The following is a 23,809-nucleotide window of genomic DNA, read 5'->3' as shown; positions in this document are numbered from 1 at the left end:
TTTCTGGGAAGTGAGGTGTTAATCTTTGTTCCCTCCTACCTCATAGGACCCTGAGTTCCCATGGCTTTCTGACCATCCCCTGTCCCCATGTTAGTTTCCCTGGATGGGGATTGTGTGTGTATTTGTCTGTCTTCCCTATGAGGCTGTGAAGTCACAGCTCATTGACCTTGGGCCTGGTTGTATCCCCACAATCTATAGTCGATATTCAGTTAATATTTACTGAATGACTGGGTGACTGGTGCAAAAGCCTCCCATCTCTGGACAAAGCAGGGCTCAGCACCATCCATCATTTTCCTCTGAAATTGGCTTGAACTCCAGCCTCATCCTCACCTGTCTTCAACAAGTTCCTCTGGAGGCAGGCAGGGCTGGGGTTGAGCAAGCACCATGGGAAGAGAGCACAGGAGAGAGGACTCGGCAGGTTGCTTGACCAGAGTGTCCCCCTCCCCTCACTGCAGGCTCCCTGTGCCCAGGTCACAGACACCCTCTTGCTAAACTCACCGGCTGTCACACTGCACAGTGTCTCCCTTCATCCTGCTTCCTTTCTTATTCTGGAGAGCCATGGAGGAAACCTAATGGTTGCCTTTACTTTAGAAATATTGGCCGGGTGCAGTGGCTGACGCCTGTAATCCCAGCACTTTGGGAGGCCAAGGCAGGCAGATCACTTGAGGTCAGGAGTTGGAGACCAGCCTAGCCAACATGGTGAAACCCCATCTCCACTAAAAATACAACAATTAGCTAGGCATGGTGGTGTGCACCTGTAATCGCAGCTACTCGGGAGGCTGAGGCTTGAACCTGGGAGGTGGAGGTTGCAGTGAGCCAAGATCGTGCCACTGCATTCCAGCCTGGGCAACAGAGTGAGACTCTGTCTCAAAAAAAAAAAAAAAAAAAAAAAAGAAATCTATTATTTTGCTGGGCATGGTCTGTGGCTCACACCTGTAATCCCAGCACTTTGGGAGGCCAAAGGAGGAGGATGGCTTGAGGCCAGGAGTTTGAAACCAGCCTGGGCACCATAGTAAGACTCACCTCTACCAAAAAAAAAAACAGATTAGCCAGGCGTGGTGGTGCATACCTATAGTCCCAGCTACTTGGGAGGCTAAAGTGGGAGGATTGCCTGAGCCCAAGAGTTCGAGGATGTCATGAGCTATGATTTGCCACTGCACTCCAGCCTGGGCAACAGAGTGAGACCCTGTCTCAAAAAAAAAAAAAAAGAAAAAGAGAAAGAAAAAGAAAGGGAGGAAAGAAGGAAGGAAGGAAGGAAGGAAGGAAAGAAAGACAAGACAAGACCAAAATTTGGCCAGGTGCAGTGGCTCATGCCTGTAATCCCAGCAATTTGGGAGGCCGAGGCAGGCAGATCACCTGAGGTCAGGAGTTCAAGACCAGCCTGGCCAACATGGTGAAACCCCATCTGTACAAAAATACAAAAAAATTAGCCGGACATGATGGCGGGTACCTGTAATCCCAGCTACTCAGGAGTCTGACGCGGGAGAATCACTTGAACGCGAGAGGTGGAGGTTGCGGTGAGCCGCGATAGAGCAATTGCACTCCAGCCTGGGCAACAGAGCAAGACTCCATCTCAAAAACAAACAAAAAAAGACCAAAATTTATTATTTTAATGTATTCTTTGGAACAGGTAACCTAGGCATGTGGCACAAAATTCAAAAAATACAAAAGGATGGGTACGTTGAAAAGTAAGTCTTTCCTCTTCCTGCCCTGTCTCCCCAGAGGTCACCATAGTTATATTTTCTTTTGTGTATTTATTATTATTTTTTATTATTGTTATTTTTTCACTCTCTCAGCTTGTCAAGAGACACAGTTACCATTCTTGTGCAGGCCTTCAGAAACATGGCTAAGCTCTTTCCCTCTCAAATGGCAGTATTCCAAGCATGCTTCTCTGCACTTGCTTTTCTTTTTTGATTTCTTTTTTCTTTTTTTTTTCTTCCGAGATGGAGTCTTGTTCTGTTGCCCAGGCTGGAGTGCAGTGGCATGATCTCGGCTCACTGCAACCTCCGCCTCCCAGGTTCAAGCAATTCTCCTGCCTCAGCCTCCCGAGATCACAGGTGCCCACCACCATGCCCAGCTAATTTTTGTAATTTTAATAGAGACAGCGTTTCAGCATGTTGGCTAGACTGATCTCGAACTCCTGACCTCGTGATCTGCCCGCCTCGGCCTCCCAAATTGCGGGGATTACAAGTGTAAGCCACCAGGCCCAGCTTGCACTTTGCTTTTTTTTTTTTTTTTTTTTTTTTTTGAGATGGAGTCTCACTCTGTTGCCCAGGCTGGAGTGCAGTGGCACAATCTCGGCTCACTGCAAGCTCCACCTCCCGGGTTCACGCCATTCTCCTGCCTCAGCCTCCCAAGTAGCTGGGACTACAGGCGCCCGCCACCAAGCCCGGCTAATTTTTTGTATTTTTAGTAGAGACGGGGTTTCACCGTGTTAGCCAGGATGGTCTCGATTTCCTGACCTTGTGATCCACTGGCCTTGGCCTCCCAAAGTGCTGGGATTATAGGCGTGAGCCACGGTGCCCGGCCTGCACTTGGCTTTTCTAAGTTAAAATGAAACTGTGAAATGATTCTAGGGCCAGGCACAGTGGCTCACGCCTGTAATCCCAGGACTTTAGGAGGCCGAAGCGGGAGGATTGCTTGAGTCCAGGAATTTGAGACCAGCTTGGGCAAAGTAGTGAGACCTTGTATATTTAAAAAAAAAAAAAAAAAAAAAAAAAAAAAAAAAAAAAAAGATGATTCTAAACAAGAGCAAAACAGCCTCTTGTGGCTGCACCCTATTTCACTGCATGGAATTACATCATGACTGATTTAACTGGTCCCCTACTTCTGGGTATCTCAGTTGTTTCCAGTCTTTTGGAACATGCTACATTTAAGAATTTTGAACTTCGTGGCTGGGCGAGGTGGCTCATAGCTGTAATCCCAGCACTTTGGGAGGCTGAAGCAGGGGGATCATGAGGTCAGGAGTTCAAGACCAGCGGGGCTAAGATGGTGAAATGCCGTCTCTACTAAAAATACAAACATTTAGCCAAGTGTGGTGGCGTGCGCCCCTGTAATCCCAGCTACTTGGGAGGCTGAGGTAGGAGAATTGCTTGAACCCGGGAGGCAGAGGTTGCGGTGAGCCAAGATCGCGCCATTGCACTCCAGCCTGGACAACAACAGTGAAAGTCTGTCTCAAAAAAAAAAAAAAAAGAAAGAAAAAAAGAATTTGAACTTCTATTATTTGGCTTATGGGTCAGCATATCTATAAGATAAAATCCTAAAAGTGGAATTTCTGGGTCTAAGGATTTTTTTTTTTTTTTTTTTTTTTTGAGACAGGGTCTCACTCTGTTATCTGTTACCCAGGCTGGAGTGCAGTGGAGTTATTATAGCTTACGGCAGCCTTGACCTCCTTGGCTCAAGAGATCCTCCCTCCATCACGAGGTCAGGAGATCGAGACCATCTTGGCTAAGAAGGTGAAACCCCATCTCTATTAAAAATACAAAAAAATTAGCCGGGTGTGGTGGCGGGCACCTGTAGTCCCAGCTACTCGGGAGGCTGAGGCAGGAGAATGGCGTGAACCCGGAAGGTGGAGCTTGCAGTGAGCCGAGATTGTGCCACTGCACTCCAGCCTGGGCGACAGAGCAAGACTCCATCTCAAAAAGAAAAAAAAAAGAGAGATCCTCCCACCTCAGCCTCTTGAGTAGCTGGGACCACAGGCACACACCACTATCCCTGGCTTTTTTTTTTTTTTTTTTTTGGCTTTTTTTTTTGTAGAGACAGGGCCTCACCATGTTTCCCAGGCTGGTCTTGAACTTCTGAGCTCAAGGGATCAGTCTGCCTCAGCTTCCCCCAAGCCCAGACGCTTTGATTTTGCCCATTTTATGGGTAATAAGTGATATCTCAGGGTTTTTTGTTTGTTTGTTTGTTTTGAGACTGAGTTTTGCTCTTACAGCCCAGGCTGGAGTGCAGTGGCACGATCTCAGCTCAACCTCTGCAACCTCTGCCTCCCAGGTTCAAGCGATCCTCCTGCCTCAGCCTCCCAAGGCACGTGCCACCATGCTTGGCTAATTTTTTGTATTTTTAGCAGAGATGGGGTTTTACCATGTTGGCCAGGCTAGTCTCAAACTCCTGACCTCAGGCAATCCACCCACCTCGGCCTCCCAAAGCGCTGGGATTACAGGCGTGAGCCACTGCACCCTGCCCCCTCAGTGTTGTTGACTTTACATTTCTCTTACTTTTCTTTTTTTGTTTTAAGAGACTGTGTCTCACTGTGTTGCCCAGGCTGGCTTCACTCAAGCGATTCTCTCGCCGCAGTCCCTGGAGTAGCTGGGATTATAGGCACCCGCCACCACTCTCGGCCCCATTTCTCTTATTAAAAAAAAAAAATTGCCGTGAAATACACATATCGAAATGTACCATCTTCACCATTTTTAAGGGTAAGATTAGGTGGTGTTAGGTATGTTCACTTTGTCGTGGAACCAGATTTCTGTTTTAAATAACAGCACTTAGAGATGCCAACTTCGTGCCAGGCCCAGTTTGGGACACTAGGGACTCCCAGATGAATCAGCTGCTCCAGTGGAACTCCCTGCTGGTGGGGGAGGCACTGGTGAAACGGTGCTGAGCAGAGTCCTGACGGCGCTGGTGAAACGGTGCTGAGCAGAGTCCTGACGGCGCTGGAGCTGAGGGGCAGTGCGGGATGCCCCAGGAAGGCTGCTAGGAACAGGGGACCCAGGGTGACTCCCTAAGGAAGCGGGGTTCCCAGGTAGAGGAGCGCATGTGAGCCAAGATCCCTAGGCCTGAGCCGTCTAGGTGTGTCCCAGGAACTGCAGGAAACGGTTGGGTGAGTCAGTGGTGGGCAGCGGGGGTGATAAGCCCCTTCGTGTCTTCGGGATGGTAAGTTTGGGGCACAGGTGAGTGAAGACCGAAGGCCAGGGGTGGACTGACACTCCGTGGCAGGCGCAGGGCCGGGCAGGGGGGCGGCTTGGGGGTGGCAGGGTTTGGGTGAGAAATGGCAGCCCATGGGGAACGACCGCAGGGCTCTCGGGCCTTCAGAGCCAAGCCCCAACGCCCCTTCCCACCTGCGGGGCAGAACTGGGGATAGCAGGGGGGAGGGTGGTTCCCAAAGGAGATGCTATCCCTGGTAAGGGGACATGGGCCCCTGGGAGTTGGGTAGAGCCACAAGGAGAGAGGCCTGAACGGCCAAAGGGAGGGGGCGTGGGGGAAGCAGCAGCATCAGACCTCTGCCTCCTCCCTCAGATCGTGAGGCTCCCCAGCCTGGTTCGGGAGACTCCGAGATCCCCGGCCGGCGACAGCAGGCGACCCCCTGCTCCTGTCCACCTCTGGGTCCCTACGGACATGGGGAGGGGAGGAGGGAGGCCCCAGCTCCCTGCGGGGGAGGGGCGTGAAGACGCGCGGGGGTGGGGGGAGATGAGCCGGCGTCACCATGACAACGAGGCCAGTGGTCCGGCCCTGGGGACCCGGGAGGGAGGGAGGCGCCGTGGCCGCGCGCGCGGGCGGGGGCGGGGGCCCAGGTCTCCCAGGAGTAGTTGGGGAACACCCGGCGATTCTGGCGGCTGCTTCCTGGTGGCGCAGGGAGCCCGCGTGTTTGCGAGTGAGTGTGCGTGCGAAGTTCTCCGGGTAAGTGTGCCAGCGCGCGCCTGGGTGTGTGCAAGGGTGTGAGCGTGCACACGTGGGCACGGGCGTGTGCGCGCGGGGGTGCCCGGCTGGATGTGTGCACACGAGTGTGTGCCGGCCCGCGTGCCCCTGCGTGAGTGTGCGCGCGCGAGCACACGTGTGTGTGTGCGCTCGCGTGCGCTCCCGAGCGGGCACCGGGTGGGAGTCCGAGATCCCGCCCCCTCCCCAGCCCCGGCGCCCCTCCCCGTCCCCCGCCGCCGCGCCGGCTGCATCCTCGCCTCCACCTCGCTCACCCCCTCCTCCCCGCACTTTCTCGGCGCTCCCTCCCTCTCGGCTCGCACAGCTCGACTCCGCGCTCTCCTTGCCGGCCGCCGCCGCCCAGCCTGCGCCCGCCGTCCCCCCAGTGCCTGGGCACCTGTTGGAGGCAGAGGCAGGTGCAGGGGGCTGGGCAGGCCGGGGGCGTGAGGGTGCGGGGAAGCGTGCCAGCCTGTGTGCGCTACGGGGGTGTTCGGCTCTCCTGCGGCTGCAATTTCTGGCTCCCCTGGGGAGCCAGAGGTGGCATCTGAGGCTGGGGTCTCCACCGTGGGCTGTGGTGAGCGAGCGGGGGAACCAGGCAGGCAGACAGGTCCTGGGGCTGAATGAGGGGACAGTGGGCAGTTGGAGCCTAGAGGAGTGGGTGACACCCTGACTAGACCAGCGCCTGGTGCAGAGGAGGACAGAGCCTCCGAGAAACAGAGGCGGGGCCCTGCAGGGCCCCTTGGGGTACAGGCAGGCTCAGGAGCAGAGGGGAGCCCCGGAGGAGAGGAAGGAGCTGGCAAGATGATACAGGGACAACCTAGAGGTGGGTGGGTGAGGACGGGGTGGTGCAACCTCGACTTCTGCGGGGAGTGGGTTGGCAGCCCAGCCCCTGTGGAGCCAGCGTGGGGTCTGCAGAGCCCAGGCCTCCCACCTGCCACCGGCTGGCACACGCCGCCCTCTCCCTGGACACCTAGGAAGGGAGGCCAGTGAGGGCCCCGCAGACCGAGGAGGCCGTCGCCTGGCCCTCAGCCAGGATGGCTAGGTATGATGGGCTCACTGGCTCACACGCCCTCTCCTAGCCAGGGGTGCTGCATGAGGGGCCGCAGGGGCGATCGCATGACCATCAACATCCAGGAGCACATGGCCATCAACGTGTGCCCTGGGCCCATCCGGCCCATCCGCCAGATCTCTGACTACTTCCCCCGCCTGGGACCAGGACCTGAAGGGGGCGGCGGGGGCGGTGGGGAGGCCCCCGCCCATCTGGTCCCCCTGGCTCTGGCCCCCCCTGCAGCCCTCCTTGGGGCCACCACGCCTGAGGATGGTGCGGAGGTGGACAGCTATGACTCGGATGATGCCAGTGAGTCTGGGGGATTGGAGGCCCCATGTGCTGGTGGGGGCCTCCAGGCTTGCGGTGGGGGGGCAGAGGGGGATGGGCCCTGCTGGCTGTGCATGTAGGTAGGGGAGGAGGGCAGTGGGGGGGTGGCAGGGACAGCCACCACAGCTGCAGTCGGCGTGGAGATTACAGCTTCAGCAAGGCTCAATATTCAGTATTTCTGCTGAGACACTCCACCACCCACACAGCCCCAGTTGCGGCCAAGCCAGGGACCCAGACGCACACACGCATGGGCCCACCCAGCCTCTTGCACTCACACTTGAGGGCTGGCAAGAGAGACACACACAGCCAGTGCCCACCTGCTGGCCTCTCGCACACACCTGTCTCCAGACCGACCCATGCTGCCTTTCCTCTCTCTCCAGCCGCTCTGGGCACGCTGGAGTTTGACCTTCTCTATGACCGGGCCTCCTGCACTCTGCACTGTAGCATCCTCAGGGCCAAGGTGGGCACTCCCTACCGCCCAAGCCGGGGCCTGGTTTGCGTGCAGCCCCCAGGGGGGGCCAATTCCTCCTTCCCTTCCCAGGCCTGCTCCTTCCTCCTGCCCTTGCACCCTCCTTCTGGGCTCCTCCAGGGTCCAGCTCTACAAGAGGGAGGGAGAGAGGTGCCAGGAGCCTCCAGCCCTCTCCCCTGCCCTCCTTTCCAGGGCCTCAAGCCCATGGATTTCAATGGCCTCGCCGACCCCTACGTCAAGCTGCACTTGCTGCCTGGAGCCTGTAAGGTAACAGCCTCCTCTCGCCCCGCCCGGCCCAGCCCATGACTCCAGCCCGTGGGGCTGGAGGACAGGTATTGAGAACCTTTCATCCCCACACCCCAGGCCAATAAGCTAAAAACGAAGACTCAGAGGAACACACTGAATCCTGTGTGGAATGAGGACCTGACGTACAGCGGGATCACAGATGACGACATCACGCACAAGGTGCTCAGGTGAGGGACCCCTCCCCACCACCCAGCAGCAGCTCGGGGACAGCTGACATTGTAACTCCTGGTTGATCTATGTCCCATTAAGCCCGTACCTCTCTGATGCTCAAGAACCATCAGCGGCTCCCTAGCCCCTTTGGCAGCAGGCCAAAATACTTCCCTGCCATTCCTGCCCCCCAGTATCTCCTGCCAGCCGGGTGTGGTGGCTCACACCTGTAATCCCAGCACTTTGGGAGGCCAAGGTGGGTGGATCACTTGAAGTCAGGAGTTCGAGACCAGCCTGGCCAACTTGGTGAAACCCCGTCTCTACTAAAAATACAAAAATTAGCTGGGCGTGGTGGCATGTACCTGTAAATCCCAGCTACTCAGGAGGCTGAGGCAGGATTGCTTGAACCTGGGAGGCAGAGGTTGCAGTGAGCCGAGATCGCACCACTGCACTCCAGCCTGGGTGATAGAGGGAGACTCCATCTCAAAAACAAAACAAAGTATCTTCTGCCCCTCAAACAGAGGACTCCCTTCTTCCAACTGGCCAGTTCCACAACTGAACTTTTCCTGTTGTTTTCTACCTGGAAAGCTCCTTCCTGCCAGCCTAAATTCCGCTCATCTGAGGTTCGGTCCAAGCTCTGCCCCCTCCCAAAAACGTTCCTGGGTTGCTGAGACCCCTTCTCAGAGCCCTTGGCTTAAGTCAGACCTCTGCAGCTTTCGTCTGCCCCTTCTGTGCCTTGAGTTCCCCTAAAATCTCTTAAGGAGTGAAGTCTTCAGGGACAGGGAACTTGCTCCATCATCCCAGGAGATGGAGATGTGGGGAGAGTACTCCCTCAAGTGTGGTGGTGAGTAGCAAAACCCAGGCTCTGGAGAGACCTCTGCCTTTGTGTTTGGATTTGCAGCCGGGACCTTCCCTGATGGTCAGGGCTGTGCGGCAGAGAGGCCACTTTGGTGTCGGCTGTGAGGGTGGAATGGAGGGGAGGCTAGAGGCCAAAACCAGAATGAGACCAAAAAATGAGCGCTCACCAGGGCCCAGCCCAGGCTTAGCATTTTCACGTTTCTTTCTTTCCCTTGACTATCTCCATTTACAGATGGGAATTGAAGCATAGGGTGATCAAGTGACTTGCCCAAGGTCACACAGGTGGCTCAGAAGTGGCAGGGCTGGGATCTGCCCATTCTCCATGCCACAGATGCCCAACCTGGTAGTAGGTCACTGCAGAGGCAGGGCAGGGGCTGCAGGAGGACGGGTGGCTGGAGAGCAATCATTTCTTAGTGAGTCCCTGCGGGGCTGGCTCTCTGCTGCATGCAGGAAAAGGACAGGGGTTCCTGAGGAGGCATGGGGTGCTCGTCTGGCTGCCCAAGGCTCCAAGGCCCTTCTAGCTCTCATGGCCTGTGTCTATGGCCACATCCACCGTAGTGTTCGGCTCCTGCCCCCAGGCCCTGAATGGAGGCAGTGAGCGGCGTGCTCCAAGATTTCTGAGGGCTTCCCACAATGGCTGAGCACGTCCTGATGGACCAGGGACAGCCGGGTGGCTGCAGAGGGAGGGACAGAGGAATGGGCAAATCCGCTTGTCCTTCTCAAGTGCCAGCCTGTCTTCCAGATGAGACGTAGTGTTTAGGGCAGAGCTGGGCTGGTCCAAGGCCCTTCCTACACCCCGGAATGGGGCTCAGGTACCCCAGGGGCCCTGACACTGCAGTTCCCCACCAGGATCGCCGTCTGTGATGAGGACAAGCTGAGTCACAATGAGTTTATTGGGGAGATCCGCGTGCCCCTCCGCCGCCTCAAGCCTTCGCAGAAGAAGCATTTTAACATCTGCCTCGAGCGCCAGGTCCCGGTCTGTGCGGGGGCTGCAGGGGCGCCAGGGGAGGGGGCCCTGGGGAGGCCAGGCTTCCAGAACCTTCTCTTTGCCCCCTCAGCTGGCGTCCCCCTCTTCCATGTCAGCGGCACTGAGGGGCATCTCCTGTTACCTGAAGGAGGTGAGGCACCTCATGGGGATGGGGATGCATGTGGGTGGGAGGCCGCAGGGGCCCAGACTGACTCTGCGTCTGTGCCCCGCAGTTGGAGCAGGTAGAGCAGGGGCAGGGGCTGCTGGAGGAGCGTGGCCGCATCCTGCTGAGTCTCAGCTACAACTCGCGGCGCCGGGGACTGCTAGTAGGCATCTTGCGCTGTGCCCATCTGGCTGCCATGGACGTCAATGGTTACTCGGACCCCTACGTCAAGACGTGAGCCCTCTCCCTGACCCTCTCCTCACCAGGGAGCCTGCCCTGGCCCGAGTTGGGCCTGGCCTGTCCCTCACCCCTCAGTTCCTCTCCCTCCACCCCACCCCTAGGTACCTGAGGCCCGATGTGGACAAGAAATCCAAGCATAAGACGTGCGTGAAGAAGAAGACTCTCAACCCAGAATTTAACGAGGTACCCGGGTGGGGACGGGACACGGAGGGAGGCCAGGGAGGGGCTGGGGAGCTGGCTCACGAACGGGTGGCCGGCCTTGTCCCCAGGAGTTTTTCTACGAGATAGAGCTCTGCACTCTGGCCACCAAGACCCTGGAAGTCACCGTCTGGGACTATGACATTGGCAAATCCAATGACTTCATTGGTGAGGGAGGAGCTGGCTGCGGGTGCTGAGGGCGGGAGAGTGGCAGGGAGGTGGCCCTGACCCTGCCACCTGCTCCCCCAGGTGGTGTGTCCCTGGGGCCAGGTGCCCGAGGTGAGGCTCGGAAGCACTGGAGTGACTGCCTGCAGCAGCCGGACGCAGCCCTGGAGCGCTGGCACACCCTGACCAGCGAGCTGCCCCCCGCGGCCGGGGCTCTGTCCTCAGCCTGAGTGGACAGCAGTGTCCTGGCACAGGCCCATCGAGCCGGGTCCAGTACCCAACCTTCGCACGAGTGTGTTGCACGTTTACACGGGGTGGGCTGCCCCCACCCTGCACTACATGTCTTATTTTTGTGAGTCTCCGTGACCCGGGTCTGTCTGCTCATGAGGGGCTGTGGAGTTCTATATTCACATATGCAAACCTCCTGCCTGACTCGCTAGTCCCTGCAAATATGCAAACCCCCTATCATCTGCACACCCGGGCAGTGCTCAGAGCCCGGCCCCAGACCCCCGCGCTCCTCACTCCTGCCTCTCCACGCTGCCCCGTCCCTCTCCCCCCACAGGGAGGAGGTCGGATTAGGGGAGGTTCAGAGGAGAAGAATGTCTCAAAAAAAAGGGACAAAAAACAAACCCAGAGCCACTCCTTTAATACAGAAACTTCACTGAAAAAACCTAGCCCTGTACAGCTGCCCTTTTAAAGAGGTGGCCATCGCAGGGTCTCTGCCTCCCCAGCAGGTGGCAGATGCTCCCGGCCACTCGTTTAAATAACTGTCCCCTGGAGCAGGCCGGGGTTTGAAGGCAGGGCCCCTGCCACCCTCCTGGGGGACACCCGTGCATGTTTACGCCTTTTCTGGTTGTGTCAGTGGCCGGAGCATGGCAGCTGGGCGTCAATAAACACCTCCGAGGAAGCTGGGCTTGTGTGTGCTGGCACAGGGAGGGCGCCGGGTGGGGCCATGGTGGGCATGGCGTGATGTCGTGGTCACTCCGGGATGTCGATCACCAGGTCATCGTCTCCATCCAAGGCATCGTCCCCGCTACCTGCGTCGCTGAACATCTGCCGAGGGACCGTGCTCAGGATCGTGGGGGGGGGCATCTTGGGGGGTGGGAGGGGGGTCAGGGTTGTCCCGACCCCAGCCCCAGAACCCCGGCCAGGGAAGGTCAGCGGCCCTCCCACAGGGCAGTCGGGGGGTCCCACCGCCATCTGCAGCAGGGGGAAGAAACACAGGGGGGCTAGTCAGGGAGGCACTGGGGCCTCAGGAGACCGGGCCCTGCCCCCCAGGGCAGCTCTGGGGAGGGGGAAGGGGCCCTGAGCACAGCCGGGCCAACCCATGCTGTACTCAGGGCCTGCCCCCACCAGCCCCTTGAGAGCCTCAAACCAGCAAGTGCCTCGGGGTGGTGATGGAGGTGAGATGAGGGGATGGGGGTGTCTCACAGGAAACCGGGAGGGAAAGGCCCGGGCACCTGCCCTCTCCAGGGAGGCGCCTGGGCTGCCCTGAGACAGGGTTAAGCCAGAGGCAGACGGAGTCAGCCTGGAGTGCTTGCCTGCCTGCCGGCCCCGGAGATGCCACCTGCCACCAGCTTCCTCTCCCTCCTCCTCCTCTCCCTCTTCTGCGGGACTCACTGGTTCGCTGGAGGGTATTGCAGGCTGCCTGAGCCAGGAGCCCCGGCGGCGGCTTATCTGCCCCCAAGAAGCTTCTATTATGTCTTGGATGGGCCCCTCCTCGGGATCCCTGCAGCCGTGGCCTAGGCCCAGCCCTCCTCTCAGCTCACCTGGGCTGCGGTCCCAGCCTCCTAACTGGACTCCCTGCCTGCAGCCTCTCCCAGATCCAGCTCCTCCACACTGCAGCCAGAGCACGCACTCTAAAACACAGACCTGAGCGTGTCACCGTGCCACTCGGGGCCTTGGGACGGGAGTGCCGCCTGCTGGATGACAGGCGGCCCCTCCACCTGGGCATCCTGCTCTATCTGTCAGAAGTCCTGCTTTGTCCTCTGAGGGTGGGAAGTGGCCTCTGCCCTGCTCAACCCTTTAGCTCCACCCCGCTGCCAGGTCCTCACAAACCCTCCCCAGAGAGCTCTGTGGGTCTCCTCCGCAGTCACCGTGCTTTGTCTGTGGGCACAAACTGGGCACCTGCTGTGTGCCAGGTGGTTTCTGTTAATGCCCTCCCAGCCTCAGGACACCGGGGATTGGGGAGAGGTCACGTGCCAGCGGAGGAGGCTGAACTTGGTGTGGACATGGAGGTCCTGAGGTGCAGGCCTGCTGGGTGCTGCAGGGCAGTGTCCAGTCTGGCCCTGGGCTAGATGCTGGGTGGGCTGGCAGGAAACGCCATGCATGGTCTCCAGTGGCCCTTCTGAGTGGGCCCGTGGCCTCTCACATTTGGCCCCGTGGCCTCCTCTCTGCTTCCTAAGGAGCCCTCACCCTCATCTCTGCTGCTGGGGTGGCATGGGGGCCAGGATGGGTCAGGCCTCAGGGTATAGGAGGCTGGCAGGATGGATAACAGACAGGGGGCCCAACTCTGAACAGCACCCCCACGCCCTGCACCAGGCCCCCACATGTACACACGGGAGCAGACATGCGTGTATGACTGGAAAGGACCATCCCCTTCTCTGGCCACCCCCTCTCCTTCCCTGCTGTGTGCAGCATGTCCCACCCTGGCCTGGACTTCCTCAGTGGCGTCCTCTCAGCCTGACTGGCAGTAGCTCACATTTCTCTGTGGCTTACTAGGGGCCAGGCATGGGCCAAGTGATTTTCATCCCTTCACTCACATTCTCTGCACAATGACGCCACTGAATGGAGAAAGAGAGCTGTGGCTCAAAGAGTGAAATGACAACGCTGAGGTTGCATGGTGAGCACTGGAAGAGCTGGGATTCAAAGCCGGCCAAGTCCAACTCAGGCCTGAGAGAACCAACTTGCTTCTGTCTTCACAGCTATCCCTCCTCTGCTTGGACTCCCTTCCTTCTATCTCCTCACTCCCCTGACCCTTCAGGGACTCCCACTCCCCTGACAGTAACAGACAAACCCACTTCAGGCCGGTGTCCAGGCCTTCCATGACCCCGCCCCACCCAGTTCTTCTTGCCAATTTCTTACCACTCCTGCTCTGGCCCAGGAAGTGCTTTCACTGTGGCCCTGTCTCCCTTCCCACTATGGCTTCAGCCAGGAATATCCAAATCCACTCACCCTGGGCTCACACGTTCTCCTCGCTGAGGCCTTTCCTGGCTTCTCCCTGCCTCCTCCGACAGCCATGGACCTGGGCCACCCTCTCAAACCTTCTCTCCAGAATGTCTACAACTTTGCTCCCGGACATGACTCCGCTTCGGGACTCAGCACCCAGCCAGAAAGCCTCAAAGTGCCCCCCCATGCTGCGCCACCCCCCACCCTGCCCACCACCCCCGTGCTAAGAACCAGGGCCTGTACTCCAGACCACCGCAAATGCGGCCTCTCATTCTGCTTCTGGCTCCAGAACTCTGGGAGCCGCCCAGTTGGTCCCCACTCCGCTCTGCCCCTCAGCCCATCCCCATCTCTCCCAAGGCTCGCATCTACCGCCAGCCTGGCGGCTTCCAAATGTGCAGCCCCTCACGGGCCACTGTCTAGCTGCCTTTCCAGATGGCACCCGACACATCCGCATCCAGACTCAGCTTCCCTCCAAGCCTGTGCTCCCACAGCCCTCCCATCTCCAGGGAGGGAGACTCCACTCGTGCTCAGACTAAAGCCCTGGAGGCATCCTGGCCTCTCTCCCGCACAGCCCAAACCAGGTCCTCCAGGAACTCCCATGCTCATTCTCTGAAATGGGTCCGCAGCTCCCTCTGGACCCTCTGCCCTCGGCCTGGTTTACCGCGGTGACCTTCTCACTCCCATCCCAACTCACCCCACCGCTCACCCAGTCGAACTGTTCTCTGACCACCAGTGTCTGAAATTTTGTTAAAATGCAATTAGATCACTCCCCCTCCACACCTGCAACCTGCGCCCCACCGGGGAACTGCTGTCTCCAAGGCTTCATTCACAGCGAATCCTGCACACTGGCACCTCAGGAGCTCCCGCTGTGACCTGCTCCGGGACCCAATTCCCTGCTTGCTTTTCTCCCCAACAGACTCTGCCCTATGGAAACACTGCCCAGGAGCCACGGCTCCTGCCATTTCCTGTAAGTCTCTGATCAAAGAACATCCCAGACTGCTGGGCCCTAAGTGTCAGCCTCGTCCCACCGGCGTCCCCACGCTCTGGACCTCACTCTGTTCTCCACAAGTACCTATTTTTCTGGTCTGTTTTCTGCCTATCTTGCTAGACTGTGAGCTCTGTGAGGGCAGGCACTGGTCTGCTTTGTGCACTGCTGTGTAACAGGAGGTGCTCCAGGGGCGCTTGCTGGTCACATCGAGTAGGACCACTTGCCCTATAGGTGCCAAGCCTAGGAGGCCTAGAGGGTAGCAGAGACCTGCTCAAGGCCACGTGGTTTCTAACAGGCAGTCTCGACTTGACTCTAGATCCCATAATCCTGACCCGGTCTGGGGCTACCTGGCATCACAGAACACGCCCCCCTGGGAAAATGAGCCTGGCCCCGATACACTGCAGCCATGAAAGGGCGGGACCCCTGGCATCCGCACACCGGGTCCCCCAAGGCTGGTTCTGCCCTGATTTGTCTCCATACAAGCCTGTGAGCCGAGACTTCTCTGATCCACCCCTCAGTGCTAAGTGCTGACTGGGTCCCCAAATTAACCGTTCATGATTCTCTGACAGGCCCCCGCCTTGAGCCTCCCTCAGGTGGCTGTCCTCCTACCGTCCTGCCCCTCCCTAGCGCCCCCACGTCAGGGTACCTTGAGTTTCCGGGGCAGGCGGGGCCGTTTCTCCCGCTTGGGCCTCAGGGGACTGGGCTCGGGCAGCTGCAGGGCCAGGTAGTCAGAAGGGAATGGGGGGTAGCGGGGGGAGGCCAGCTGCGGGCGGGAGCGGGGATGGAGATGGGAGGCGGAGTGGACCGGGGTGAGGGTAGGGGAAGAAATGCAAACAGAAGGAGGATGGAAAAACAAAAGAGATGGTGATGAGTGTGGCTCCCGGGGCTCCCGAGCACAGAAGGGCTGGGCAGCAGCAGGATGCTGTCCTGGGCTTTGCTCTCCTCAGTCAGGCCTGGCCCCATTCCTACACCAGAGAGAAGGGGGCAGCCCCGACTCACGCCCTCCACGGGACACTTGGGCCACGCCCAGGCAGATGTCCCCAAAGTTGGGCTGGCCTTGCCCCGAGGCCCAGCCCTTCTGCCCAAATGACGCCCACCTTACTCCCAGGCACTTCCCATCCCTGCCCCCAACTCACCGAGCTCAGGTATGGGGAGGGGACCCCGGAGGCCTGAAGGGGAAACCCTGTTGAAGGAGGCAGGGAGAGGCTGGAGGGAGAGGGGGCCCCCCCCAGCGGAGGGCTTCTCTTCCTGGAGAAAGGACAGGGTGAGGTCAGAGGTGGCTAGGAGCCCAGGCGCCCCACCTGACCCTCCCCAGCGAGAGGAATGCATCTTCTTCTCACCTCTTAGGGGCCGGTGTGTCAGACAACTTGGGTGTCCCCTCTGTCTCGCTGTTATCCGATGATGCAGTGGCATCTGAGTCTGTGATGGGGACAGCTGGTCAGTGGGGGTGGGGGGGATCCCAGTCCCTCCCAGAAGGGTATAACCTCCTCTACACTACAGAAGGGCACCGGAAGACCAGGTGCGGGGGCTCACGCCTGGAATCCCAGCACTGTGAAAGGCTGAGGTGGCCAGATCGCTTGAGGCCAGGAGTTCAAGAGCAGCCTGGACAACCTAGCAAGACCTCATCTCTATTAAAAACAAAAACAATTATCCGAGCATGGTGGCGTGTGCCTGTAGTCCCAGCTACTCAGGAGGCTGAGGCAGGAGAACTGCTCGGAAATTGAGGCTGCTGTGAGCTGTGATTATAACACTGCATGCCAGCCTGGTGACAGAGCAAGACCCTGCCTCAAAAAAATGAAACAAACCAAAATCCAACGGAAGGGCCTCCGGGGGAATCTGACTCACCAGCTGGTGGGCATGTGCATGCACCACACACCTGAGCTGTCCCAAGGAGCCCGACAGCCTCGACAGCCTCCCCAGCCCCCCTACTGCTCTGGTTCCTCCGTAACACACCTGCCACGCATGGCCAGGGTGCCAGGCTCCTTCCCACTCACCACTTCTCCTTGTCATCAGATCCAAGGAAGGATGGGAAGGGCAGCACCTCCACTTGTCACATGAGGTCACCAAGGCTCAGAAAGTAAGGTGTGAGGCTAAGACTCCAAGCCAGGTCTGTGACTCCTTGGCTGTTTGATGCCACTGGTTCCTTGCCTCTGAGCTGAGCAGCCTTCAACTCCTGCCTCTGCCCCACTCCCCATAACCAGGGTCCTGTTCATCTCCTCCTGAAGTTCTCCCCTTCATCCACCGCTCCCCACGCCAACTAACAGTTCAGGCCACCAGCACGTCAAAATCACCTGCTAAGCAGTCTCACCTCACCCTGCCACCCACTGTCCACCCCCACCCCCAGAGTGACCTAAAACAAACCTGGTCACATCCTTCTTGATGACATCACCCACTACCTGCATGAATTCATGGTGCTGCTTAATCTGGCTTCAATGTACCTTTCTGGTCAACTAACCTAACTGTATTCTTTAAAGCACACTGACCTATTTCGTCAAAAATGAAATGTATTTCCTAGTTCAGTGCCTCTGCCTAGAAGGGCCATCTTTCATCAAACAAACGACTGCTACACCTATAGAAGCCGTTACCAATGTCTCTGCTCAAACAGACCCTTTAAGAAGCAGATTAAATGCCACCTCCTCTGAGAAGTCGTCCAGAATCCCTCAAGCCCAATTAACTGTAGGCTCTCCTGGAACCCTCTACTCTCACTCGTCATGGCTGCCCTCACACTGTGCTGAAAAGCGTCGTTTGTGAGTGTCTCCCCGGCCAGGGCGTGGGCCTCCACGACAGGAGTGGGGATCGTCAGTGGCTGGCTCCTCCTCCTCAGATGCAAGCCACTCTGGCCATGAACATACTGGGTTCTCTCCCACCTCCTGCCCTGAATTCCCCCCAAACAGGATGTTAACTGGAAGCCCCTAGGGAAGGGAGAGGCAGGGGATGACAGCCTACAATAAAAGCCAAACCTCCTACTATGACCTACCTGAGTGGGCCCCTGCCTATTTCCCTAACCTTATCTACAATCCTCCTATAATAGCAAGCGAATGGGTATCATGCGTTCTAACAAAACACTATGTCCTAAACTGTGGCTGCTGCCACGTGCCAAGCCAATCCCTGCCTCAGACCAATGTGCTTTTTTTTTTTGAGACGGGTGTTCCTCTGTTGCCCAGGCTGGAGTGCAGTGGCGTAATCTCGGCTCACTGCAAGCTCCGCCTCCCGTGTTCACGCCATTCTCCTGCCTCAGCCTCCCGAGTAGCTGGGACTACAGGTGCCCACCGACATGCCCGGCTAATTTTTTGTATTTTTAGTAGAGACAGGGTTTCACTGTGTTAGCCAGGATGGGGCTTCTTTCTTTTGAGACAGTCTTGCTCTGTCACCCAGGCTGGAGCCCAGCAGTGCTATCATGGCTCGGTCAAGGGATCCTCCTGGTTCTGCCTCCCAAGTAGCTGGGACCACATGTATACACCACTATACATGGCTAATTTTTTTTTTTTTAATTGAGATGGGGGTCTCACTATGTTGCCCAGGATGGAAGGCTGGTTTCTTCTCTGGTCCCAACTCAAATGTCACTCTGTGAAAGACCTTTCTTGAGTACTCTATTCAGATGTTGCCTGCTGCCTGCTTGTGTGGTCTGCAAACTAAGAATGGCGTTTTTTTGGTTGGTTGTTTTTTTTTTTTTTTTTGAGACGGAGTCTCACCCTGTCGCCCAGGCTGGAATGCAGTGGCAGCGATCTCGGCTCACTGCAACCTCTGCCTCCAGGGTTCAAATGATTCTCCTGCCTCAGCCTCCCCAGTAGCTGGGATTACAGGCGCACACCACCACACCCAACTAATTTTTGTATCTTTAGTAGAGACGGGGTTTCACCATGTTGGTCAGGCTGGTCTTGAACTCCTGACCTTGTGATCCGCCCACCTCAGCCTCCCAAAGTGTTGGGGTTACAGGCATGGGCCACTGCGCCTGACCAAGAATGGCTTTTAAGCTTTTAAACGGTTGGAAAAAAAAAACTAAAGAAAAATTTTTCATATGAAAATAATACAAAATTCAAATTTCAGTGCCTATAAAACTTTATAGAAACATAGCCATACTCATGTATTTGCCTATGGGGTACGGCTGCTACTACAATGGCAGAGTTCAGTAGGTGCTTCAAAGATTGTATGTTGCAGAAAGCTTACTGACCATCTGGCCCTTTGCAGAAACAATTCATCAACCCCTGTTCTACTATAATCATTATCACATAACTGTTTTCATTACCTTCAAGTTCTTACTATGACCTAAAATTCTAGTCTATTGTCTTCATTTACTTATTCTTCCTAACTAGAATATAAATTACAAGAGGCCAAGGGCTTTGCCTATCTCTGCCTCTGCTGTATCTCCCGCGCCAAGCACAGTGCCTGAAACGCAACAGGTGCTCAGTAAGTGCCTGAATGAAAGAACGGTGGAGGTGGAAGGCAAGCAACTAGGCTTAAGGACCACTGGGGGCTGTATCAGCCGCCACTGCCTAAAAGGCAGGGGCCCAGGAAGCTTGCTAAGTGCCAGGAACCATGCCCTCCACCAATTTTTGAAGACCTTGCTCACCCGAAGAGTCTTCATCCACGTTCTCGTACTGCAGAAGTCGGTCTAGGAGGAAACTGAGGGGAGGGAAGGGGAGATGGACAGTGATTTTCCAGCGCAGCAATGTCCTCCTGGGCCCCTGTCCCTCCCAGCTGGCCCATCGGATCCTTGAAAGAGCCCATGCACTTGTGGCCCTACTCGGGGATGGGGTCCGAATGTAGATTCCCTAGGAACCACATCGCTCTCCGTCCCTGCAACGTGCCTCACCTCTTGTCCCGGGACACCTTCAGTAATTTCCTTTGCGCTTTCCTCAGCTCCTCCTGGAAGCACTCGTGCTCCTGTAACACGGGCAAGGGGTGCGCTGGGCCAAGGGTCCTCCGTGAAGGGCCCCGGAACCGGCGGCTGCTCGCCCCACCCACTTTACACCTGGGTAAACTGGTATCTTGTCCGCGCCAGGCCTCACCCTCCACAGCCTTCCCGCGGCAGCACTCACGTAGATGAGGAACTTGAGCTTCCGCTTCAGATTCCGGTATTTTTTTTTGTAGTCCACTTCGCCGTCCGCCGGCCCGTTCATGACCGGCCCGGGAGTGGTGCCCAGAGTCTGCCCTCCCGCTACCCCAAGCAGGCACTGCCCTGCCGCTCACGCCTCCACTTCCGGAGACGCTGCAAGGCTGTGCCCCCAGGACTACAACTCCCGGCGTACCCCGCGCTCAGGCCGCTCAGGCGGCGTCACCGCACGGGCCGCCCTCCCGGGCGACACTGGGATAGGAGCGCGGCGGCGAGTGGCTGCGCTGGGGATGGCGTAGCAGCGACGCGGTGACGCCACAAAAATGGCGGACGCTGGAGAGCGCCGTTCCTGACTCTAATATACTTAAGACACTTGAAGCCACAAAAGGATTTATCCCCGAGGTTCCTCGTGTGCTCGCGAGGATGCCTTTTCTCTTCTGCCTTGCGAAATAACAGTAGCCTAGCTGGTGCCCGTGACCAGGGAGGAAGGCAGCGTCGCGGACTGATTACGTTTCACCCAAAGGGTGCCGGCGCCGAATTGGTTTCTAACGAGAACTTTTAAAATGATCCATTCCAAGAAAGGGTAGGAGCCGTGAGACCCTCCAACTGCCCAGGGAAAACAAGTCTCGTCTGGCAAAGTTCTCGGCCCACGCGGTCCGCGGCCAAGGACCAACGGTCCCTCGCCCCACGGTGCTGCCGCACTGCGCGTGCGCGAGCCGCTGTCAAACGTGCTGACGGAGGCCGAGAAGAAAAAAAGGCGGGAGCCGCCAATCCCGGGTTGAGCAAAATGGCGCGGGAGAAGGAGATGCAGGAGTTCACCCGTAGCTTCTTCCGAGGCCGCCCGGACCTCAGGTGCCCAGGGGGTTGGAGATGGGGTTGGAAAGGGCGCGGGTGGGACGGGACTCCATCCTGACACCCTGTCCCCGCAGCACGCTTACGCATTCCATCGTGCGGCGGAGGTACTTGGCTCAGTCGGGCCGCAGCCACCTGGAGCCTGAGGAGAAGCAGACACTGAAGCGGCTGGTGGAGGAGGAGCTGCTGAAGATGCAGGTGTGCCTGGCCGGAGCCTGGGCCGCGGAAGGCGGAGGCGGGGCTTGCTGCCGAGGAGGAGGGGCCTGACGGGGCGTGGTGAGCGCAGCCTTGGTGCATAGTTTGCCCTCTTGGCGCACACACAGGTGGAGGAAGCCGCTTCCAGGGAAGACAAACTGGACCTTACCAAGAAGGGCAAGAGGCCTCCCACCCCTTGTAGCGACCCGGAGAGAAAAAGGTTCCGCTTCAATTCAGAGTCGGGTTAGTGCTTCCTCCCTGCTGTGGGGTCCTTCTGCATCGTTGGTTCACTCAAAAAGCATTCACTGCGCATCTCTTATGTCCCCAGGCGTTAGATGAGGGAGCAAGGCTAGTGAGTCAGGAACCGGGAACAGCGAGGACAGATAGCTGTTTCCTGCTGCCCCTCCAACTGTCAGGGCAGGGCTCGAGGCAACCTATCCGAAGTGAAGGTAGAAGGGACAGGAGGAGCCTGTCTCAACCCTCTCTCCTCTCCATATTCCAGAGTCCGGCTCTGAAGCCTCCAGCCCAGACTACTTTGGACCCCCAGCAAAGAATGGGGTGGCAGCAGAAGTCAGCCCAGCCAAAGAGGAGAATCCAAGGCGACCCTCAAAGGCAGTTGAGGAGAGCAGTGATGAGGAACGGCAGAGGGACCTGCCCGCACAGAGGGGAGAGGAGAGCAGTGAGGAGGAGGAAAAGGAGGACAAGGGGAAGACTAGGAAGAAGCCTGTGGTAAAGAAGCAGGCACCAGGCAAGGCCTCAGCCAGTAGGAAGCAGGCCAGGGAAGGAAGTGAGGAGAGTGAGGAAGAACCCGTTCAGAGGATAGCAAAGAAGGTGGAGGGAAATAAAGGAACCAAAAGGCTGAAGGAAAGTGAACAGGAGAGTGAAGAGGAGATCCTAGCCGGGAAGAAAGAGCACAGAGAGGAGGAAGCGGGGGAGGAAGAGAAAGAAGAGAATGAGAAAAAGGAGGATTGGAAACCCAGAAGCAGGAGCAATGGCCGGAGAAAGTCAGCTAGGGAGGAGAGGAGCTGTAAGCAGAAAAGCCAGGCAAAGAGGCTCATGGGAGACTCAGACAGTGAGGAAGAGCAGAAAGAGGCAGCAGACAGTGGGGATGACAGTGGGAGAGATGGAGAACCCCCAATGCAGAGGAAGAGTGAGGACGGGACCCAGCTTAAGGGTGGGAAGAAGTTGAGTGGAAGCAGTGAGGACGAGGAAGACAGTGGGAAGGGGGAACCCACAGCTAAAGGCTCTAGAAAGATGGCCAGACTGGGCAGCACCAGTGGTGAGGAGAGTGACTTGGAGAGGGAGGTAAGTGACAGCGAGGTGGGGGGAGGCTCCCAGGGGGAGAGGAAGAACCGCTCTTCCAAGAAGAGCTCCAGGAAAGGCAGGACACGAAGCTCCTCTTCCTCCTCAGACGGAAGTCCAGAGGCCAAAAGAGGGAAGGTGAGGGTGAGGAGGGGTGGGAGGCCACTATTAGGGAAGAGGGAGACCCTGCCTCAAGCCCAGCAGGCTTGGCCTTCAGCTGCTGTCTTTCCTTGCTAGGCTGGCTCAGGTCGCCGTGGAGAGGACCACCCAGCTGTGATGAGGCTGAAGCGCTACATTCGGGCCTGTGGTGCCCATCGAAACTACAAGAAGCTGTTGGGCTCCTGTTGCTCACACAAGGAGCGCCTGAGTATCCTCCGGGCAGAACTGGAAGCCCTAGGCATGAAGGGTGAGGCCCAGCGTGCCCTGGGGGCTGCAGGAGAGGGCCTTGCTGCTGGGGAGGAGAGGATCACCAGCTTCTTCTGTCCCAGGTACCCCTTCCCTAGAGAAGTGTCGAGCCCTGAAGGAGCAGAGGGAGGAGGCGGCTGAGGTGGCCTCCTTGGATGTTGCGAACATCATCAGTGGCTCGGGTAAGGGGTTTCCTCTCACTGCCCAGGAGCAGATAGGTGGGGTTGGACATTCTCAGACATCTGATCTCTCGTTTCCCCTTTCCCCTAGGCCGGCCACGCAGACGTACAGCCTGGAACCCTTTAGGAGAAGCAGCACCCCCAGGGGAGCTGTACCGACGGACCCTGGACTCAGATGAAGAGCGGCCCCGTCCCGCACCCCCGGACTGGTCACATATGCGTGGCATCATCAGCAGTGATGGCGAGAGTTAACTGAGCTCTGCCACCCCCAGGAGGGACCCTTGATACGTGTACAAAGCATACATAGCACCCCTTGCCCTGTGTCTGTGGAACAGAGGCAGCTTCCTTCAGAGGAGACTGTAGCTCCCAAGGACGCAAGCTTTTGGGATGCTACTTCTCAGCGTCACGCTCTCCATTTAAGGTGTTTGTTTTTTAAGACTCAATAAAGGAGTGTTTTTAATCACTTCATCAAATTTGGTCCCCCATTCTCACCTCCTGTATTTTGGGCCAGGAAACTGAGCAGTAGTCACTGCCACTACCTCCTCCCCTGGCCTGGTTCCCTTTAATTTCCCCCGGGTTCCTGGAAGAAGTCCCTGCCTCCAGACCCTGTCATCCAACAGTCACCAAGCCCTATTGAAGAAGGGTGTGTGGCTCCTGTGCTGCCAGCCTGCCCAGTGGCCCCTCTGCTTTTAGCCTGGTCTGATAACCTAATGCCCACTTGGGAGGGGGATAGAATAACTTGAGGGCAGCCAGTGCTTAAGCCTTCCCCCTTCTGCAAACAGCCACTTTGTCCACGGGCTGTTAACCTCGAAGGGGTGGGGAAAAGCCCAGACTTCCTGGGCCAGTGCCAGCCCTCTAGGCCTCTGGCTACAGGCCCAGCCTCTGCAGTCACATGAGGTCTCCACTGAACTCTGGCTGCTGAGGCTTGTGGGAAGATGTGAGCATGGAGCTGCCCGGGGTCTGTGTGGGAGGCAAACCTAAGAATCTGAAGCCAAAGCAAAGAAAACAGGAATTAGAGGTCAAGGGGTTGAAGACCACCTTTGAGAGCCGAGATATCACACCTGAAGTCATTAAAATCACTGAAATGTTTAGATACACAGCCCAATAAATTCTCTTTTTAAAACACAAGCAGTACTATTCAGTGG

The 23,809-nt window shown here is 57.4% G+C and overlaps 3 protein-coding genes across 7 annotated transcripts; 2 read left to right on the top strand and 1 right to left on the bottom strand.

Moving 5' to 3' along the window:
• The first annotated feature begins 5,441 nt into the window (after window positions 1–5,441).
• On the top strand, window positions 5,442–11,429 carry DOC2A (double C2 domain alpha). 2 transcript variants are annotated; one of them, XM_030798320.1, is made up of 12 exons: window positions 5,442–5,619; window positions 5,960–6,046; window positions 6,714–6,991; window positions 7,390–7,469; window positions 7,671–7,745; window positions 7,842–7,951; window positions 9,639–9,765; window positions 9,848–9,907; window positions 9,990–10,153; window positions 10,261–10,342; window positions 10,429–10,525; window positions 10,607–11,429. In XM_030798320.1, the coding sequence occupies exons 3-12, from the start codon at window positions 6,727–6,729 to the stop codon at window positions 10,750–10,752; spliced, it is 1,206 nt and encodes a 401-aa protein (XP_030654180.1). In that variant the 5' UTR covers window positions 5,442–5,619; window positions 5,960–6,046; window positions 6,714–6,726; the 3' UTR covers window positions 10,753–11,429. The 2 variants fall into 2 exon arrangements, with proteins under 2 accessions (XP_030654180.1, XP_030654191.1); XM_030798331.1 differs by lacking the exons at window positions 5,442–5,619; window positions 5,960–6,046 and adding an exon at window positions 6,123–6,208.
• INO80E (INO80 complex subunit E) lies at window positions 11,153–19,900 on the bottom strand. 3 transcript variants are annotated; one of them, XM_030798543.1, is made up of 8 exons: window positions 19,718–19,898; window positions 19,492–19,562; window positions 19,249–19,301; window positions 16,019–16,097; window positions 15,815–15,926; window positions 15,325–15,441; window positions 12,292–12,381; window positions 11,163–11,722 (listed from the first exon to the last, which is right to left on the bottom strand). In XM_030798543.1, the coding sequence occupies exons 1-7, from the start codon at window positions 19,796–19,798 to the stop codon at window positions 12,313–12,315; spliced, it is 582 nt and encodes a 193-aa protein (XP_030654403.1). In that variant the 5' UTR covers window positions 19,799–19,898; the 3' UTR covers window positions 11,163–11,722; window positions 12,292–12,312. The 3 variants fall into 3 exon arrangements, with proteins under 3 accessions (XP_030654392.1, XP_030654397.1, XP_030654403.1); XM_030798532.1 differs by lacking the exon at window positions 12,292–12,381 and having other exon boundaries at window positions 11,153–11,722; window positions 19,718–19,900; XM_030798537.1 differs by lacking the exons at window positions 12,292–12,381; window positions 15,325–15,441 and having other exon boundaries at window positions 11,153–11,722.
• Window positions 19,901–20,026: 126 nt separating this feature from the next.
• Window positions 20,027–23,801, top strand: HIRIP3 (HIRA interacting protein 3). 2 transcript variants are annotated; one of them, XM_003282001.4, is made up of 7 exons: window positions 20,051–20,583; window positions 20,661–20,781; window positions 20,907–21,021; window positions 21,281–22,218; window positions 22,318–22,486; window positions 22,569–22,667; window positions 22,756–23,792. In XM_003282001.4, the coding sequence occupies exons 1-7, from the start codon at window positions 20,519–20,521 to the stop codon at window positions 22,914–22,916; spliced, it is 1,668 nt and encodes a 555-aa protein (XP_003282049.1). In that variant the 5' UTR covers window positions 20,051–20,518; the 3' UTR covers window positions 22,917–23,792. The 2 variants fall into 2 exon arrangements, with proteins under 2 accessions (XP_004087425.1, XP_003282049.1); XM_004087377.3 differs by lacking the exon at window positions 21,281–22,218 and having other exon boundaries at window positions 20,027–20,583; window positions 22,756–23,801.
• Window positions 23,802–23,809: the final 8 nt, after the last annotated feature.

The sequence above is a fragment of the Nomascus leucogenys genome, chromosome 2 (genome assembly GCF_006542625.1).
Source record: "Nomascus leucogenys isolate Asia chromosome 2, Asia_NLE_v1, whole genome shotgun sequence".
NCBI lineage: Eukaryota > Metazoa > Chordata > Mammalia > Primates > Hylobatidae > Nomascus > Nomascus leucogenys.
This window is presented reverse-complemented; position numbering and strand designations above follow the sequence as displayed.